The sequence below is a fragment of the Acanthochromis polyacanthus genome, chromosome 1 (assembly GCF_021347895.1).
Source record: "Acanthochromis polyacanthus isolate Apoly-LR-REF ecotype Palm Island chromosome 1, KAUST_Apoly_ChrSc, whole genome shotgun sequence".
NCBI lineage: Eukaryota > Metazoa > Chordata > Actinopteri > Pomacentridae > Acanthochromis > Acanthochromis polyacanthus.
In genome coordinates, this window is record NC_067113.1 from 15,247,559 (window position 1) to 15,268,112 (window position 20,554).

Consider the following 20,554-nt stretch of genomic DNA (forward strand, 5'->3'; position numbering starts at 1 on the left):
ACTTATTTAAGTTATTATTTAACTCAAAAAAGCACATAAAATGTCTAGATCATCAGTTTTTATAGGCTTCAGGTCTCGTCCAAACTTTGAGTCCATCACTATAATGAGGTTGCCATCTAGTGTTTGTGAATTTAAAACTGCAGCTTTTAATGGGAATTGTATGGAATAGCTTTGGGGCAACTATAACTGTTAAGGCATGCATGCTCAACATTTAGAGCAGCATGCTTATGTAAGGCAATGTATTCAAATAACATGTGTTAACACGGCTGGGAGTAGGAGGGAGACAAATCACAACACAGTGGGGTCACATATGGCCAAACTTTGGGATATGTGGATATATTCACTGTAACTCCACTATACCCATGATGATGCAAGTACTTTTTGTCTTTCAATTCAATTAACCATACTGTGCAATACATTATATATATATATAACTTTTTTGATGATTTTAAAGAAGTATTGTATTTTAAAGTGGTGAATAAGTGAATGAATGCAGTTCTGGGACATTTTACACTCAGCAACCCTTGATCACATTCAAACCAAGCCAAAAAATCAAAATGTTGTGTGTGTGTGAAACATGTATTTGATTTTTGCTTAACATCTAATATTCTCCATTTGCTTGTCTGCTTCTGCTCATAAACAAACAAAAAAAAGTTTAATCATCCCTAGAAGGGAATTGTTTTGCCAATGAGCCTTTTTAAAACATCTAACATATAAAAAACAGACATGCATTTCCAGTAAAACACAAATGATCAAGTCAGCATTTGTTTTTTTAAAGGGGTGGATTCGCGTAAAGTGCGGATGAGCTGCCAAGAGGTCAGAGGTCAGACTCAGCTGGATCAAAACCTCCTGGTGTGGATTCACAGACACATTTAACACTGGTATTGCACTTAGTTGTCTTCAAGATTTGGGGGATTTAAAAAAAAGTAAGTGATAGCATTTTTCCATTCCATCGAGCAAATCATAAAAGGAGCTTCATGGCACTCATCATCGTCAATGTTAACTTCAAAGTAAAATGCTGTCAGTGTGAAATTATTGATTAGCAGAACCAAACAAGTAAGAATGTTCTGGTGAAGATTTTGTCAAAAGTTTACATTGTACAAAATGAAATATGACTCAGAATTGCGCACAGTAGGCTGACATCTTACGATAACACTCATATTTCATGATACCGTCCCTGATGTCAAACCTGACTGCTCTCTGGAGATGACTTACATGTGTGTGTTTGCTCTGCGTACTCCTGTAGGTCAGTCTGCATTCCTCTGGCTCACGGTGGAAAACATTTCAAACTCAAATGTCGGCCATTTGCTGAAAAAGCCTTTCATAAGGCCTTTATACATCTTCAAGCAGCTGAACATGTCTGCGTTTTCTGCCAAATGCGTGACAAGAGGACACATGTGGATCTGAAAAATAAATCTGCTTCAGTGCTCTCCTGCCAACTATACATCAGTGGTTTGGTCAAGGGTTCATTCTTGTCAGCACAAGGAATTATATGGAGATCGGCAGCCATTAAGAAGTAAGTACAAATCCTTATTTATTTGTTTTATAATGTATCAAATGAAAAAATTAGGCTGGTTACATAAATGAACAGGTACAAAGTTTCGAAGGACAATCATTTCTGACTCTCCTCTTTTCAAAAAAAATATACAAAACACATTGTAAACAGTAGAGGGCTCCACTGTGCCCTGAGCAACAGAGTGTTGTGTGAACAGTCCCCTAAATATTACAGTCATCTGTCAAGAAATATTAAGTTTTGTATAAAAGAAACACGGATCCAGAGCATATCAATGTGTTTACACGCTAAAGCTATTTCTCTCAATATATGTGTACTGTTTTAAACTCCATCTAATCAAACTACAACAAGGAAAGACAGGAGTCCCAAAAATAGACACCTTAGGCTGCAGATGCTGCTACTAGTAGAGAAATTTGCTGAGGACATGATGATGGTGATTCCTGGCCTACAGTCAGCACAGTTGGCACCACAGAAGAAGCAGGAGTCCACCTTGTGAAGAAAACGCGGATTGTATGTAGTTGTTGCTTTTCTGCCTAAAAAGAATGAAATGGGATAAGGATCACTGGTGTGTTGCATTCTGGGTATATCATTGTAAACTAGTACTGGACAATCAGTGCAGCAGATTTTACTAGCATTAGCTAAAACAGCATTCTGTCATTTCAGAGGAAGGTTCATGATAATATACAGTACTACAGCAGATCGTGTATGGTTGTACTCACTTGGTTCATAGTAGTCGTAAACCTGCACCACAGCATCCTGTAATTGGGCCACTTTGTAATTTGTCAGAAGAGGAAGTATGATGCAAACCTGTGACTTATTAATCTGCAAATGATACCAAAAGAAGTCAATAATGACATACTACTGCAGTACACAGTGTAACAATTACCACTTTATTTAGCATATTCTGGCCATGAACAGTATAGAACAGAGGTGAGTACACCCCTGTGTAATATCACCTACATGTTAAATGACTAAAACTTGCATCAGCTCTCCATAATTCCATTATTTCTAAACAGAACAGTATTTCCTTAATGAGCATTTCAAACAAATGAAAATGCAGATCCCAAAGGCATTTGGGTTCTGTAAAGCGTCTTGAGACGAGTTGACTGTAATTGACGCTATATAAATAAAATTGAATTGAATTGAATTGAAAGTAGAAACTTAATGTAAGAAATGCGAATAGACCCATTATCGCTGGAAACAAATTGAGTACAGCTGTGATTTTCAATTAAACTAAATATATAAACAACATTAATATGTTCATAAAATGACCTGTGAACACCAGAACTCGTGGAATATTCCTCTGGTGTCAAGATTCTGCAGACAAGGAGTCATCATGCCAGCTAGTTTCTTGGCATATTAACTGAGTAGATATGGTGCCATCTAGAAATGTCATATCCAAAGACCCTTTGCACTCATGCAGCCCCATATCATTCCATAACCACTCCTGTACTTCACTGTCAGGATTTCCACAGTGGATGAGTAGTCCTGACAGTGAAGTACCAAGTTCACCACACCAAACAAGCCTAACCCCATCTGAGCCAAAGAAATTGTTCTTGACCATCATCTGACCAAAGAACTTGTTCCAAAAGTTTTGCTTTTTTAAATGTTTATTTAGCAAAGTTTAATCTAGCAATTTGCGTGCTGGAGTGCAAGCAAGGTATTTTTCTTGGGTGCCGTCCATACAGGTTGATGTTATGTACCGCCCATTACACTATCTGAGCTGGTGTCAGAAACTCGACTTCCACTTAAGTCTTAGGCCTGTTGTGTTTTAGAGCTAGATTGTGCAAGTAGTGCAAGGTCTCTGGTGTCATAGCAGGTCTGCAGCTCCTATTAGTGGTACTATGGCTCATTCTGTATCACCTGATTACTGCCACAACTGTGTTTTCCCTCGTTTTGACTTGGTCATCAATCTTCCTGTATCCTTTCCATCTTTGAGAAGTCTCACACTCAGATTTCTTTAGGTCCTCTGGCATTTCTTTTCCATGTGGAGCCATAGTGCAGACATGCAGATAAACAAAGTCCATTCATCCATCCATTATCTATACAATGCTTGAACCTTATTAGGGTCAGTACATTCACACCTACAGACAATTTAGAATCATCGATTAACCTCAGCATGTTTTTGGACTGTGGGAGAAAGACGGAGTACCTGAAGAAAAAACCCACACATCCACAGGGAGAATGTGCAAACTCAGTTTAGAAAGATCCCAGGCCCAGGCCAGGATACAATCTGGGGATCTTCTAGCTGTAAGGGGAAAGTGCTAGCCACCGATCCACTGTGCAGCCTGATAAAGCCCATAGGTCCAAACAAAAAAAGAATGTTCTGGTGTTTACAGATCATTTTATAGCCATGTTCACAACTGTGCTGACTTTGGATTCAATAAACACAGGCTTTCTAGCTTCTAATTTTCTAACAAACTGACTTGGGTCAGTGATTTGGATTATGGATTTTGTGTGGTTATATGTGGTTCAGCCACTTATACACACATATTATTGCACATTGACATTAAGATAAATACTCATGAAAGCTCCTTGGTAGAAATGGATGAGAGAGCTATAGAAGTAGAAAGAACACATATGTTTGCAGATTCTGCTCTTTCCCTGCACCCTGTGGATCCTCTGTATATAAATAACTAAACGTTAGCAAAACTAGTTGCTTACAGTGGCTGCCAGCTGTCATTGTGAACACACAAGTCGAATCCTTAATTTTGGAGATGAATGTTTGGGGTGTCATGACCCATCAAGAAGTTATAAAATTACACGAATATTACACATTGTGGGTTTTGATGGCTGATGCTGATTGCTTTAGAACATTTTACAACCCGACCAAGAAGAGGACACGATGATCCAACACTTACTGAATCCAGATACAGGCTGACTTTCTCAGGAGATTCCTCCACCTTCCTGATAAGATTTCCCAGGACAGCAGCTCCAGGGGAGAGAGTGAAACCACTGAGCATGCCCACATCCAATATAGCCATACCTGTATGAGGTATCACCTGATTGTCCTTTAATCTAGAGATGATAAAAGCAGGAAATCATATGACTTTACTCAGTATTTGGCATGCATGGCAATATAACCCTTAAAGTTAAAAAATAAATGTTTAAATTGATATTAACTTGACATGTATACTGTTTCTGTCTATGTTATAATACTTACCTTATGCATATAGACAACATCATGTGATTGTGGTCACTGCCATCCAGAACGTGAACATCTAATGAGAATGCTTCCTCGTCTCTGGCTTGCTGGAGGTTTTGTGAAAACGCTCTGCTCTTCAGGTGATAAAACACATTCAGCTGCACGGATTCATAGCGGTGGGCAAAAATGTAAATGGTTAGATCTTGTGATAAACGGCTAAAATCTACAATTTTTGTTTGTTGACTGGTCTCTGTGCAAAAGCATCCAATTAAATTACACAAAATTACCACGGGTTGTAATATTGAGCATAGTGAAAGGATTAGCCTTTCACCATAGTGCTCCTCTGACTGATACTATCTGATGCACTAAGTGCGGAAAGCCACAGTCTGTGTTCCAGATGGGAGTCCATTATCATTGCCACATTTGCATTTAGCTGTTTTGAGTTTTGCATTTATAATGCAGGATGTTGTGCTGGGAGAACCCATCAAGCACAGCTGCTGAAATCAATTTATTCTGCTCATGCTCCAGTGGTTAAACCGTCTGTTGAGCTGAACATGATGGAGGTATGGAAACATTCCTACCATTTAAGGGGTAACTATAATCACATCTGCACGATACAAATATTTAATGCAACGTAGCTGAATTAAAGCCATACAGATACCACACAAGAACTATTACATTATACCTGAAGTAAAGCAAATCCTCTTCCTTCCATGTATATATTTAGATGTGGATCTTTTTCAGCATTAATCTAAGAAGCAAATGAAATAGAAAATTAAAAAAGTTTGCTCATAGTCTCTATTAATCATCTAATATATCAGTTCATAAATGCACCTCTTGGCTTTGATATGCTTGATAGTTGGTTGAGTTGATTCGAAACAGTGAGGAAGATGTTGGGGTAGATATATTAAACCTGAGGTCTATGGCGTTGGCACCGCTGAACGCAGCATAGCAAGCCAGAGCCTGGAGGGCCACGATGGTGTCCTAAGAAGAAGTCAAAATACAGACAAACCTGCATTATATGGTCATATACTGGATGTAAAACTTGCTTAAAAGTGGGCAAGATTTTTGGAATGTGGTTCCAAAGCTGGCTAGGGTTAAGATATCATCATTCTGCTTTGAGCTGAAGCAAACTGGTGTTACTTTACTGAAATTTGCATAGTTAAGAATCACTTTAACAAAAAAATAACAAACACGATTCATCTCACCTGCGTCGTCCCATAGCCTCCCAGATGGTTCCTCTGCATGCTTAACCACTTCATAAGCTTGATGCCCTCAATAAAGCTGCCCTGTTTAAATAGAGCCAGCAGCACATAGGAGGTCATCTCAATCTGCACTGATCGGGGCTGCCAGTCACGAGACCTCAGGCCAGCAGAGGACCTCCACATCCTGACACCATCTTAGGAAATAAAACGGCAGAATTGATGTAACCATTCAGCCCGGTCTCACGGGGATTCGTGAAACTGTCACGTCAGTTTTTGTTTCGGTTTCGTGCGCACCAACACGATGTCGTCATGTTTTTCGTGCCGCTCACCACGAGCGAAACCCGCTGTGGTAATCACATCTGAAAGTGGTTTATACCGGCGGATTCATGACGATCTAAGCTGTCCATCGGCGTTTGCGGCCGCCGCCGCGGCCGCCGCTTCGGCCGCCGGACATTCTTTAAATTCCTATGCAAATTCGGCGGATTCATGACGATTTAAGCTGTCCATCGGCGTTTGCGGCTGCCGCCGCAGCAGCCATTGCAGCCGCCAGACATCCGGTTGCAGCAGCGGCCGCAAACGCCGATGGACAGCTTAAATCGTCATGAATCCGCTGGTATAAACCACTTTCAGATGTGATCCGGCCGCTGTTGTGGCCGGATGTCCAGCGGCCGCAATGGCGGTGGCGGCGGCGGCCGCAAACGCCGATGGACAGCTTAGATCGTCATGAATCCGCCGAATTTGCATAGGAATTTAAAGAATGTGCGGCGGCCGAAGTGGCGGCCACAGCGGCGGCCGCAAACGCCGATGGACAGCTTAGATCGTCATAAATCCGCCGGTATAAACCACTTTCAGATGTGATTACCACAGCGGGTTTCGCTCGTGGTGAGCGGCACGAAAAACATGACGACATCGTGTTGGTGCGCACGAAACCGAAACAAAAACTGACGTGATAGTTTCACGAATCCCCGTGAGACCGTGTTGAACCATTCAATATGCATGTCCACATAATGCTGGCTCATCTGCACCAAAACAACTCAACATTAGGGATGCAAACACACTCAAAGTGATGAAATGTTTTTGCTTTTGTTGCGGCAGCCAACACGCCTCACAAGGATGTTGAGCTTAAAAAATAAAGTTTTTCTGTAAGAACTATTGACCAAGTGGTTTCTTGCAACCTGTCTGTTGATGAAAGATTCACTTCAAGATGTTTGGACTTTCAGTTTTAACACATTTTACGTTTAGCCATCCACTTTATAATCATTGGTGGTAGAAATAATTTGCAGCTTCCTCTCAAACTTACACTCATGACTAAAAGGGAAAAAAGACTAAACTGTTACTTTACAACCATTTATCCAGAAAAAACTGGGCCACTCAGTAATTAAGATCAGGTAGGTATTTTGTTGAAGGAAATGCTATTTGCAAATGCAAAGCTAAAAGCTGGAGTAGGCTGCATTTTTTGACATCACTGGACAAAAATTTTATAATGACCTTTCAGTAAATTGTAATTCAAATCATCTGGGAAGAAACTGGAATTCTACATTCCTCTTAGCTCTTGCCAAGAAGATTTTGAATTCATTTGAGGTGACATTTGATTAAAAAAAAAAAGAACTAACACATGTATGAGATGTATCTGAATTAGTTCTGATGCCACGCAGCATTTAACGTACATGACTGATGAGCTGTTTCTACGTCTTTTGTTGTCTACGCCTGATAATGACAGTGTATTACAGTTGTTACAGAAGAACACATCTTCTGAATGCTGACATGAAAGAATAATATAATATAATACAATAATTACAATTTCTATTTATTTTGCCCTCATACATGACCAAGTTTATGTTCGTTTCTTCTTCAAGACTTTTTAAGAGTTGGCAAAAACTTTGTTTTGTTTCAAACTTCTTCTGCTCTGTTTTTTTTACAGCGATCTAACCTGTACTGTCGCCTTCTGATGACAAAATGCAGTCATGTTTATTCACCCTAAAGCAATTCATAGAAACAAGCCTAAGTTACATTTCTATTTTTTGAAAGCACGCTATAGCATAGGGCAGAATGATGATGTGGTGGCACAAAGGGTTAAATAGACGACTTTGAGGTTAATTTTCATGTGAAATCACCAGAAGTCAGTATTCACGTTTAGCCTGACTGCTTAACACATGTGCTTAAGGTCATCTGAATGGGATTAGGACACAGGTGGGAGAGTGAAAAATGGCAGAAGAAGGGTTGTATTTTTAAATTATGACATTTAAAAAAAAAAACATCCTACCTTTGGATATCGAACCTCCCATGAAGGTGTTGCTAAATATTACTCTAATTCTTATAACTATAAAGCCATAATAAAATATCCAAACAAACTAAGTCGGGATGTCACTATATTACAAACGTAGATGTTATGAATGCTTGTACATGCTTTTTGTAGTCTGACATAAAAAAATAAAAAAAGAAATCACCTCTGTCATCAGCTCTCCTGTTGAGCTCAGTGAGGGCAGTGAAAGCTACTGTACTGCCTCTCAGAGCTAAAGCATAAGCCACCAGGCTTAGGCTGTAGTTACTGACAACACCGCTGGACACTTGGTTCTCCAGGTACTTCTGGCCCAGAGACACATTGTCTCGGTACATCTCCTTCACACAGAAAAAACAGACAAAAATCATTACTGTCAAATGACTTCCTGACCTATTTAACCAGCATACTGCACACTTTATACAACACTGAAATATAATGTTCTGAAGAGCTAAATATTTGTTTTCCTAGTTATATAACAGGTTTTTATTTCTACTCTATAATATCATCAGCCCTCTCTCCTGAAACACAAATATTCTCCTAACTCACCGCATAGGCCTTGTTTTCCAGAACTGCCACCAGTACATAAGCAGTGAGCGCCACCGGGCCATTATCCAGCCCTCCCTGCATCTCTGTGTGGATCAACCTGCCCACTTCCCTGAACTCCCCCTGAGGCCCCTGGTGCTTGAAGAGCCAAGTCATGGCTCTGGACAGAACGCTCTGGTCTACCTGGATGTAGGACTGAGCCTGGAGGAAGGAGCGCAGCACAAAAGCTGTCAGCCTGCAACACAGAAAGAAGTAGAGAGAGGGAGAGTCAGAGGTAGAGAACTTAGATTTATGCTGAAGATTTAAGAAACATAACTGAGTGGTAACATCTACCATGTGCTGCCAGCAGCGTCACTAGTTCCAAAAGCACTGAATGAACCATCATCTCGTTGGTAGGACAGCTGTCTCTTATATCCTTAAAGAAAATAAAACATTTGTCAGGAAGTCCATCCATCCATTCTCTATACGCCGCTTTATCCTCACGAGGGTCATGGGGGGTGCTGGAGCCTATCCCAGCTGACTCGGGCGAAGGCAGGGGATGCCCTGGACAGGTCGCCAGTCTGTCACAGGGATTTGTCAGGAAGTGCAATCAGTAAATCATCTGGATTACAATCTAAAATTCATACAAAATTACCATTCAAAATAGGCTCTATTGCATAAAAACACAACAGCACTGAAAAGATGTATTTTACTGTATATAGTGCATCTAAGCCGACTTACCGTCCATCATGTAGCTCAGAGCCCTGCTCCTGATCTCTGCGTTATCCTGGGTTGACTTGTCCAGGTACTGGAGAACATAAACACCTGGAGTGAAGTGGATCATGTTCTGTTCCCCAGATCCAATAGGCATCTGAACCAGCGAATCCAAGTTGTTCATGGACAAAGCCAAGATATCACCTGTGAAAAGGAATGCATGAGGGAAGCAGGTGATTGATGCACAATATGTTGATTGAAAGGTGATCAGATCAGAGCAGAGACTGAAATGGAAGCAGAAAGCATCTATTGAAGACACTGTGTTAACAAGAAGTCCTACATATAACTAGGATCCATATGTGTATTCTTTACTGTTTAGGCGGTTATAAATACGAGCAGAAAAACCTTTTAAATGTGTGTATTCTCTGACAGAAGTATAAATGTGGCAACGTTTGACCTGTACGTCAAAGAAAAGAATATTTTTGAAATGGCTACTTGGAAAGTCAGGTGGTCAGTCAGTGGTTTGAATTAGGTGTTATGGAAGAACAGAGAAGAGCCTATAAATCTCACTCACACCAAGCAGAAAGCTGCAGTCCTGCAGACACAAAACCTTTGTACTGCACATTTGCTTAATGTTTATTAAAGCTGACTATCACAACAAGCACAGAAACCACAATTTTGGCTCCAATTAGGGAAAATCCTGAAGCTTGCCTGTCTAGCATGACAAATTTCCAACATCCCTCAACCTGAATGGAGCCAAGCCAAACAGCCTGACAGCTGTTCAGAATCTGTGCGCCATAAACATTCTTATTTGATGTCCATCCTTCCATTTTTTAATGTCCAGCACCCTAAATGTTTTCAGGGGTTTGATGTGCATAAATTCGTCACTGAAACACAAAGGAAAATGTGAGCACATATTATGCATGACTAAAAATAAACATAAACTCCACTCGGATGGAACTTTAATTGGCACAACAAGGAGGACAAATGGTAGACGTACCAACCAACACCACAGAGGCCCTCTGGCTGCCCGGAACCACATCTGCTGGATAGGAGAAGGAGACGGATCTGGAACCGCTGTTCTTGTCTGATTTCAGCTCCAAGAACAGAGTCTGCGAGAAGGTCTGTTTAATTCCTCCAGGCTTCAGGAACATGGAAGTAATTCACCGTTATAACAGGATTGACTGTATGCCACATAGCCAGTTGTATTTCATACTGCACTCTTAAGTATAAATGCACATTGATACAACAACATCCCATTTCAAAGCAGAAACCCTGTCCTCACAATCCTGCTCACTAAATTACACTTGACGTGCAAAATGTATAGATATGATCTGCTTTACCTTCACCATCACTCTCCGAGTCAGGCTGTCTGATCCGTCGGCAGATACAGCGTCCACAGATATTTCCATCTCGCCCGGAGCTAAAGGCTTTATAGGGAACAGTGCTGAAGCAGACACATGACTCCCCAAGGTGAGTTTTTGTGCATTTATAACAGACGCACCCTTTCGGTCTGTCAAAACAAACTCAAAGGCTTCGCTCTGTGCTAGCAGCACGATGACCTACGAAGAGAAACATGTGGGAACAATGCACAATCCTTTAAAACAAAAGAATGTAGCATATTCTGTACCATAAAGGACAGTGGCAGATGTTTATTATCGGAAGACACTAATAAATCATCTGTCAGAGTGCCTCTTGGTGCTGTATCTAAAGAGGGAATAGAGGTTAATACATTTGGTCAGGTCAGGTACTGTATAAAATGGAAGTGAATACACCCCTGTGCAATATGACTTAAAAGTCAAATCATTTTAAATTGTATCACCTCACAATAACTGCATCAGCTCTAAGTGGACATGCAGAGCATTTGCTCAAAGAGACAACCAGAAACAAATATTTTTTGAAAGACTACATTGAAAATACAGGCCTCAAAGTAAAAGCTCCATGCAACAAAAGTGAGTACACCTGTGATCACTTCTCAAGTTAGAAAATCTATGACTGCTGAAACAAAACTACACCTTATTTTCAATTAGTCTAACTGTATGAAAATGGTTTTATGATGACTCATGAATGACGGACTTTCTCAGTTTTGGAAAAATGCATTGTGTTTATCTACATGTCTGCATCATGGCTCCACATGGAAAAGAACTGGGCGAGACACTGAAAAATCTCAGTAAGGGATACAGAAAGATCAGTGACAAACTAAAAATGAACAAAAACACAGTTACAGTTTTAATCAGGAGGTAAAGAACGAGTCATAGTACCACTAATCAGAGCTGCGGTTGCATTATCCGAAAATGATGCAACAAATAGTGTGCTGTTTGCACAATCTATCTCTGAAAAACAGACAGGTAAGCACACACATACTGGTTATCAAGGGAAATCTGAGTTTCTAGCAACAGCTCAGAGATTATGAAGGATATGGCATAAAATCAACCTCAGAAAAAAACCTTCCTTGCTTTTGGGCACAAAACTGCAAGATGAAACTTTGCTTGAGGACATGAAAATAACCCTGATGAATATTTGGAGCACATTTTTTGGTCAGATGAGACCAAGATCACTTTGTTTATCTCAGATGTGGTCCAGCACGTTTGGTGTGAACCTGGTCAGGACTACAACAGTTAATGCTCAGACCCAACAGTGAAGCACGGAGATGGGAATTTGTTGATATGGGACTGCATGAGGGCAAAAGGTGTTGGGGAGATGACTCTTACAGATGGCACCATGAACGCAAGTAGATGTATCAAAATTCTGGCTGACAAGATGACACAAAGTCTGTAGAATCTCCAAAGTACAGAAATATTACATTATGATAAGGATCCAAAGCTCGCTCCCAAAATCACACTAGAGTTTTTAAAGAAAAAAACAACAACGGTAAAGTATGTCTAATGACAACACTTGCTTATTCCTGAACCTCATCAAGTTCTTTATGAGGAGCATGTATTTTAATAGAATTAATATAAACTATGTTTTTCAATTAAAGATGCAGACAAATACCCTTCTGTTCAACTTGGATGTAATGTAGTTAATATAAGGTGATATAAAGTTGAATTATTTGACATTTAAGCTATAAATATTACCCAGGGGTGTACTCACTTCTGTTTATACTGTAATTTACCAGTGCTACTTCCATTTTTGCCAAAGTATCGCACAAATTCCATCCTACATACCTCTATGTCCTGCCCTAAATGGTTGATGATGTTCACTTTCAGGACAATCTCCTCTCCTATGATGAGGTATGGTGGGACATCCAGAAACAAGGAGAAAACTTTGGATACAGTCAGCTACCAATGAGAGGACATAAGCCATGGGTGTTAAAAGCTAGAGAAAGTGTCAATTATTTGCTTACAAATAAGCACACTTGTCTGTTATTTGCAAATTGAGGAACATCGTCGGCATGTTTTGTTACCTTTTGGGGTTCAAGAGTGAAACCCAAACCCAGGTTCTCTGACATCACCAGCGCATACGCTCTCAAAGATGTAACATCATCAGGCACTGTTATTTTCTCACTTGTCCATGTTTGCTCACTGGGAGAAATAGGAGAAAAAAAACAGTTTTTTGGTATCCAGTGGATTGATTCTTATCATCTCAATCTATTTTTCAGCTCTCACCTTACAGCAGTGTCTAACCACAGGAAGGATTCAGTGATGTTCATCAAGTGTCTCCAGTACTTCTGTATCATCGGGACATCTCCTTCTGAAAACCCTCCGAAAATGAGACAAAAATTCAGACTGTTGATCTGTAGAATAAAGTAGTCTTTAAATTGAAGTCAATGTGCTAAATGGCCACTAGAGGGACTCTCAAAAAAGAGCCACTTTTACCATTTTTATCTCCATCAGGCTGCTTTTTCTTGTACAGTCTTGCATTAGTCAGCATCCTGAGATTACATTCCTGTTATGTGAAAGGAACAAAACAAGCAGAAAGCATTGTTAAATCTGTGGTAAATCTGTTTGTGTTGCATGGATTTTAGAGAAGCCCGCTCTCAGGTATGATAGAAACAGAGGTCAGGTTGATAGCAGGTGATGTAAGGTGTAAAACAGTCTCTGCTCTGGAGATGCCTGAGGGGATCTTACATTTTAAACAATCTACCACAAACAATGCAAGACGTCAGAGCTTAGGTGATGAGAAAAGGTGGTGTAGCTTTGTTTCTTCCATCTTACAGCCATAAATAACCCCCCAGGTCCTGCTCCCGACACACTAGAGTTACCGGCTCTTAGAAATCGGAGTCACCTCCTAAACAAAGCAGACATATAAGTTTCATCCAGATGAGCTGGTTCAGCAGTCACAATGTGAATACCCACAGGATCCCACTGAGAAAAAAGTGTGCCAAGTGTGCACAACGGCGTGAGATGACTGGAAAGACTCCTTTGTAATCAAACTGAAATGAACAAAAGGGTAAATGAGGCAAATCTGACAGTGTCTAAACAGGTGAATATTTGATAAAGGTTAAGAGAAGTGTAAATTTCAGATATTACATTTTGCCCTTTGGTCTGCAGACACGGATGATATTTATTGAACACCTTAGAGAGAAGAGTAGCCTCTGGGCTCAGATCAAGTGACTCTAAATCCCATTTGCAACACTTGCGCAAATCACATTTTTTAAAAATGCATTTAATTTCTGACCTTCAGGCTTTTGTTATTATAAAATGCTGTCACACCTGTTCAGTTTTGACGTCCATCTCAAACTCCACAGCATCATCGTGTCCGTTTCCCAGTACTACGATTCCTACCCGGGACATGGGTTCAAGAGTAGTCACAGTTAGCGATACCTCCTCACCTGGCTGGGTCCGGTCACTGCTCCAGTTTAGAGATACCTAAGGCGAGCACAGACACAGGCTATCACTTACATGCCACAAGGATTGCTGCGCTCACTGGAAAGATGTGTTGAAATAGTGAGAGTAGAAAAACTAATCATCGTACCTGGTTGTGTTGATTGATGGGTATGCGTGCTGTGTCAGTGGCGACCTCTCCGTCAGAAAGGATGCAGTAGACAGTGACACAGGCCTCAGGGGACCAGGACAGCGCTGGTGTCACAGAGAACGAGAGGGAGTTGGATGTTCCGGCAGACACCACTTGACCTTGAGAGCTCACCTAAGAGTAGAAGAAGAGTAAAAGAAGAAGCATTAGGTATTACAAATATACAAAGACATCCATTGAAAACAAGTAAACACTAGAAAATATTTCTTCTTTGCCGTAACTATGTCTCTGTCAGCTCCGCATTGATGGATGGATTTACAGTTTATATATTCCTAAAGATGCTAGCTCTACACACACCAAGGTGAAATATGAATCCACACTGAGGATTTGCATTTAATATTTGTAATGAATATTCAAAGAAAAAATATCTGGTTAGATGAATTTAACTTGCATTTTCACAGTTTGTGCAGGGACTTAGATGTTGGTCATTCTCACATTTTCTGACTATGCTAAGATTTACATATTTTAGCAAAATCATACGGTAGGTTTAACTGTAAGGCACATTTTGTTACAGGATTTTGGATTTCTAATGACTGCTCACACAATGGCAATAACTAAAACCATAATCCCAGCATATGTGATGGGATATTTTACAGAAAGAAAAAAGGGGAACAGCTTCCCTTATAAACAGCAGATATAAGGTCAATTTCAATGTGAAGATGCTCAAAGTGCATTTCTCTGCTTGGTTTCTGTGTGTTGCTAATGTTTGCTTCATCATTTTAGCTTGCAAATTGTCAAAATGTCTCTGCCACAAATACAGCAAAAACATTCTCCTGAAATAAGGTGTCAGTTTGGCTTCATTCGTTTTCAAAACACCTAAAAAAAAATCTCAAAACTCATTATATTTGTGCAAACCAGCAGTGTGGAGAAGAAAATGTGAAATTAAGATGAAGATGCAGTTGGATTGCATGCAGCAGTGATACTCAGCTTGTGCCCTGTGAGCAAAACGAAGTCCGTGACTATTTTTTAATTCACAACGAATATAAATTGATTCACACTGGAAACTTTTTTTGTATACTTGTTCATATACCGATTGTTCCATAATGTCTCTCGACTGATATTCAGTTTGAGATCTGTGATGGAACTTAATATTTATTCATTTTCTCTGATAGCTGCTATAGTTTGCTCATTCTGATACCTTGCCTGCTGGCATTTTCCAAACTGGCAAAGTAAGATGAGTATCCACAGCACTCCTGCTATTTCAAGGTTTGACCAAACATACCACAAAGTGAAGCTCCGTTGGTTGAAAGGTGCTCTCTACATTTAGCCCAAAAGGCAATCCGATCTGAAAATGTCATTAAAATCATATATATTGTTTGAAAAATTAACACCATAATCAATCCTTTATTTGATGGTACAAAATTGATGTTTGGAGTTACCTGTGCAGATAAGGTGCTGATTGGCGAGATCTGAATATATGATCCACGAGGAGAGGAGTAGTTGGTATAAACCTTCAAAGTCTCCTCACTCGACTGGAATGTGGCCTGAATATAGACAAGAAATAATACCATGAACCTGTTGACTAAAATATCAGTTTGGGCTTCATACAAGATGCCCTTAATCATTGTGTTGGTGTTTTTTTTTTTTTTTTCGATTACATGATATGTGTCTAGATAGTTCAATGCCCCAGGGTTCTTTTCTTCATGACCAATGTGTGTATTCTTTCTGTGCCAAAACTATTCCTATTACACACAGCAAGTACTGCTTTTCTCATAGGTACTGTGTTTCCAAATACTCACCTGAATAAAAAGCATCACTACTTGATCCTGTAATTTAAACTTAATGTGGACGTTTCCATCCTCGGGCACAGGAAGAGTCAGAGTCGTGGTTTCTGCATTCATCATGGAAGTTCTCTGAGTGACTTCAACCACAGCAAAGTGTATTCGGTCTGATGTGCTGAGTGGCATTCTGTCATATCTTGAGATCCTAAGCTGTGGAAAACAAGCAGAGAAGGTTTACATCTCAGTGAAATAATACCTTGAAATAGGCATGGTTTAAAAAAAAAAAAAATGCAATAATTCACTCACGTTTGTGAAGAAGTGTAAACCTGGCTTTAGTGTGGGTGGAAAATCGTGGAACATAAGCTGGAACATGTTCTTCATCAGGTGGACTTTAACTGTTTTGTTCACTTTAATTCCTTGCGCAACAAGGAAGCATGCCGGTTTGAGGGTGACACCATGACGGAAATGTATTTTACACATGAACCAATGTTAAACATACCATACCTGTGGAGCTGTCATTTACACAGGCAGCAATGTGTACAGTGATGTGGTCATTGCTGCTAAATGCTGATGACGTGTGTAGAGCCTGAAGCTGACCTTCACTGAAAACAAACTGTGCTGACCCATGAATCTGAAAGATAAGATGAAATGATTGCACTGGGGTGTCAATTCTAGCTTCAATTTATGCCAAACATTGAACAGATGAGCTCGGAGAACAATAAAAATGCACCTCTTTTGTTTGCGTTAGTAGGAATGGAGAGGCATCATCCAGAAGAACTGAAACAATTAACGTTCCATGTACAGGTTGTCCACTGGGGTAGCTAGACAGGAAACGGAATATTGTATGCTAATGTATGATATACACTCCCAGTCAAAGTTTGGACACGCCTTCTCATTCAATGCTTTTCATTTAATTACTCTATACATTGTAGATTAATACTGAAGACATCAAAACTATAAAAGAATACATATGGGAATATGTTGTAAATCTTCAAGACTAATCTTATAATGCAGAAAATAATACAAATTAAACATTGAATGAGAAGATATGTCTAAACCTTTTACTGGTATATGACTGCTGTATGTGTAAATATTATATTATTACCTCTGCCAAGGAGGTTATGTGACACCCGCCGTTTGTGTGTCCGTCTGTCTGTCTGTCTGTTAGCAGGATAACTCAAAAACGCCTGGGCAGATTTAGATGAAATTTTGAGGAGATGTAGACTATGGTAAGAGGAAGACCTGATTTAATTTTGGTGGCAATCCGGAAAGGATCCTGGATTCTGGATCACTTTGAATTTTTTGGTATGTTTTAGTATGTGGTCCAAAATATGACAAAAAAACATCATAGGTTAGTATGTCGTCCAACAAATTGGAGCAAGGTGTCCAGATAGGTCAACTGGTTAAGAAGGTGATTTGTAAACAGAACTGTGTCAGAGACGCAGGTTTGATTCCAGCTTGTGATCCTTTACTGCATGGGTTTCCTGTTTTCCTCTCTATCCTTGGCGGAGGTCTGCACTCTCTGAGTGCTTTTCTAGTTGATTTGAGTGACAGAAGAGAACTCACAGCGCTCTCACTGATCCCGTGATGTCATCTCCAACCAGGATCTGTGGAGGCATCTTGACCAACACTTCAAAATGAGGATGCTCTGTAACAGGAGCCAATAATAAAATTATCAGAAAAATACTGGTTATTTTAACCACACTCACCTTCTTCGTTTAATGCAATATTTTATCATTTGAATGCAAAGCACTGCTGAGGTTGGTGGGAATATCATTAGTTCTGCAGAATTCTGATCAAAAAAACAAAAATAAATGGACAAATTACAATGTTGTCTTGAAGTGCTGATTGGAACATGAGGGGAATACCAAAGTTACTACAGTTTGTCCTCTGGGGACTAAGGTTGAATATTTCTATGATTTAAACTTGAAGTCACAATTTAAAACAACTCAATTAGCAAAGGCTGTAACTTAGAAGACACAAAGTGTGGCTATTTTATAATGTGACTAATGCTGGAATTCAATCTGACTTAATTTTAACAGATTGAAACTTTTAAAGGTTGTCAGTGCCACCATTTGCAATATATACAACTTAGTTCAGGCATGCACTATATGAGTTGAGTGACATTGTTTTTTAGTAGCCACATCATACATGTTGCAGTGCATCTGAACCAGTTTTTAAAATATTGCGTCAATGGTTTTCCTAATTCTTGCCATCTTCCTTGTGGAACAATCACACTTCTGATGGTGGTAAAATGTGGTAAAGCTCCATCACATGTTGTAAATTATCAACGCAGTGAATATTGAGCTGGCATTTGACTTGAAAAAATTAATAATTAAATGAAATTCCTAAATCTTTCAGAAAAATTGCAATTTGATATTACCCCCAAGATCTTTCATCACTACTGGCAAACCAGAATATGTACTAAATTCTGTTGAAATCTGTCTAGTAGTTGTTAAGAAACTTCAACAAAAAACAAAAACAAAAACAATAAATGCCAGCGAGTGGTTCAACTTAAAGAGCCAATGAATCAGTTATTTGCTAACAGAATGTTTCTCCTCAATTAGATCTAGTTGTATCACTTTATCTAGTTGGAATGCTTCACCAAATTAGTGAAAACATTGACCTGCTAAAAGTCAGGGGATAACCAAAGTATCTCGTTGTATCATGTAGACACCTTGATCGTCTTGGTACAAAATAATGGCAATCCACCAAGTGGCTTTCAAGATATTTTAAGCTCAACCACTGATGTTGACGACATGGTAGAAGCATTATACAGCACGACTCATCTTCTGAGAACCATGAATGTTTGTAGAAAATCTCATCCAAATCCATAAAAAAAGGTGGACAACTCAACTGACAAAGCATCCCTAGAGCCAAGTCGCTAAAATGACTAAAAACCATACTGTAATCAACTGATATGTTACCATGATGCTCCACTATGAATGCTTTCTCATCAGTCACGCCCTGAAAAGAAGAAAGTTGGAGATACAATGGATTGATGTTTTTTTGATTCGATTCAAACATCAGGCTTTAAAACACCATGCTACAAAAACAAATATATTTCTGCTTTTCAAGCCTACATTCACTGTGGTTGTGAGCGTCCACTGTCCAAGAGGAGACATCTGGGATAAAGTAAATTCCTGCAACACAATCCCCGGATTCCCTGTGGACTCCCACCTGTCAACGGCATTCCCACTGGGATCCTGCATGTGACAAAGAAACATCAATCAAGCTTCTCAGCAGACAATGCCTCACTAAAAAGAATCCATTGGGCTCCTGTGGTTTTGTTCTTTCACACAGAAAACAGAAACCTACCCATACAGAGATATCCACTCTGCCTTTGTATGGGCGGTAATCCAACTGAATGACGACAATTCTGACTTTGACGGTGTCCCCGGGTTCATAATATGATCTGTCGGTTTGGATGAAGGAGGAGACATTCCTGAGGTCGAAGCAGAGGGTGGTGGTGTTGGTGAAAAGGAGAGTGTCCTCCTTGTAGCCCCTCACCGTCAAGTTTAAGAGGGAATTCTGGATTATGAAGCCAGGAATCTGGAGCAATTATATAAGCATCATCAGACACATATACATGTGGTATCACACTTACATGAAGAATTATCCTCCCTGTGACAGTTAATTTTGGACAAAAGTAAAGGAAGACACACTCACAGGGGGAAGAGTGACGAAACTGGTCAAACCTTGAAAACAGAACCATGTTTTAGCTCTTCAAAGTCAAAAAGTCATCAAGCAACACATAAATCTCTGTGTAATTGCAGAGTCACCTCCTTGAAAGTCCTCCGTTTGGGTCACTTTAGTGTCACCATGTGCCACTTCGGCTGTCACCCTGCCAGGGAAGTCAGTAAAAACAGTGACGGCCAGCGAAGTCCGTGTACCAGCGTGCAACACCTCCGGACCTGATATCAGGAACAGTGCCGGACTGGCAGAGAGGGAACACAGGGATATTATTCATTCATCAAGCAAGTCCATCAATTCATTCATGAATGTAGGTGTGCTTTGTTGTGTCAAGAAATCACTGAAGTGCATTTTCAACAACTTACACCACCTACCTGGATGAATTCTGTGTCAAACCAGGAACAGCAAAACACACGACCTCCAAACACACAAGTAAAGCCCAGATCCTGCTCATGTTTTTCGAGACAGTCACAACTCTCCTTCCAGACGCCGGACAGACAGCCTCATGTAACTAAAGCGATCTGGACGTGTGAGAACATAAGGTGACAAAACTCCACCTTCCTGTTCCCACTCCAACACGCCAGGGGGCCGCACTCACATGCTCACACACATCTCATCACACATACATACTTGTGTCATGAACAATGAATGGAGTATGGGGATGTTCACACACTCTTAACGCCTCTGCCCAGGGGGACACATCTCATCTGTCTATTCAGGGTCTGACAATTCCCAGTCCTGTCCAAAGCCCAGAGAGAGACACTCTGGTGTTATCATATCCACGCC

General features: G+C 40.1%; 1 protein-coding gene across 1 annotated transcript; it reads right to left on the reverse strand.

Moving 5' to 3' along the window:
* Positions 1–1,509: 1,509 nt before the first annotated feature.
* Positions 1,510–20,407, reverse strand: LOC110959618 (CD109 antigen-like). Its single transcript, XM_051945521.1, has 31 exons — positions 20,399–20,407; positions 19,969–19,989; positions 19,394–19,627; positions 19,159–19,281; positions 19,003–19,042; positions 17,642–17,723; positions 16,806–16,896; positions 16,580–16,706; positions 16,382–16,491; positions 16,094–16,285; positions 15,734–15,838; positions 15,577–15,645; positions 14,298–14,468; positions 14,036–14,191; positions 13,199–13,268; positions 12,989–13,082; positions 12,787–12,904; positions 12,548–12,661; positions 10,724–10,942; positions 10,381–10,522; positions 9,408–9,584; positions 9,021–9,102; positions 8,691–8,922; positions 8,311–8,482; positions 5,867–6,057; positions 5,493–5,642; positions 5,344–5,409; positions 4,677–4,816; positions 4,375–4,531; positions 2,233–2,335; positions 1,510–2,046 (listed from the first exon to the last, which is right to left on the reverse strand). Exons 1-31 carry the CDS (start codon positions 20,405–20,407, stop codon positions 1,850–1,852), a joined length of 3,954 nt encoding a protein of 1,317 aa, XP_051801481.1. The 3' UTR covers positions 1,510–1,849.
* Positions 20,408–20,554: the final 147 nt, after the last annotated feature.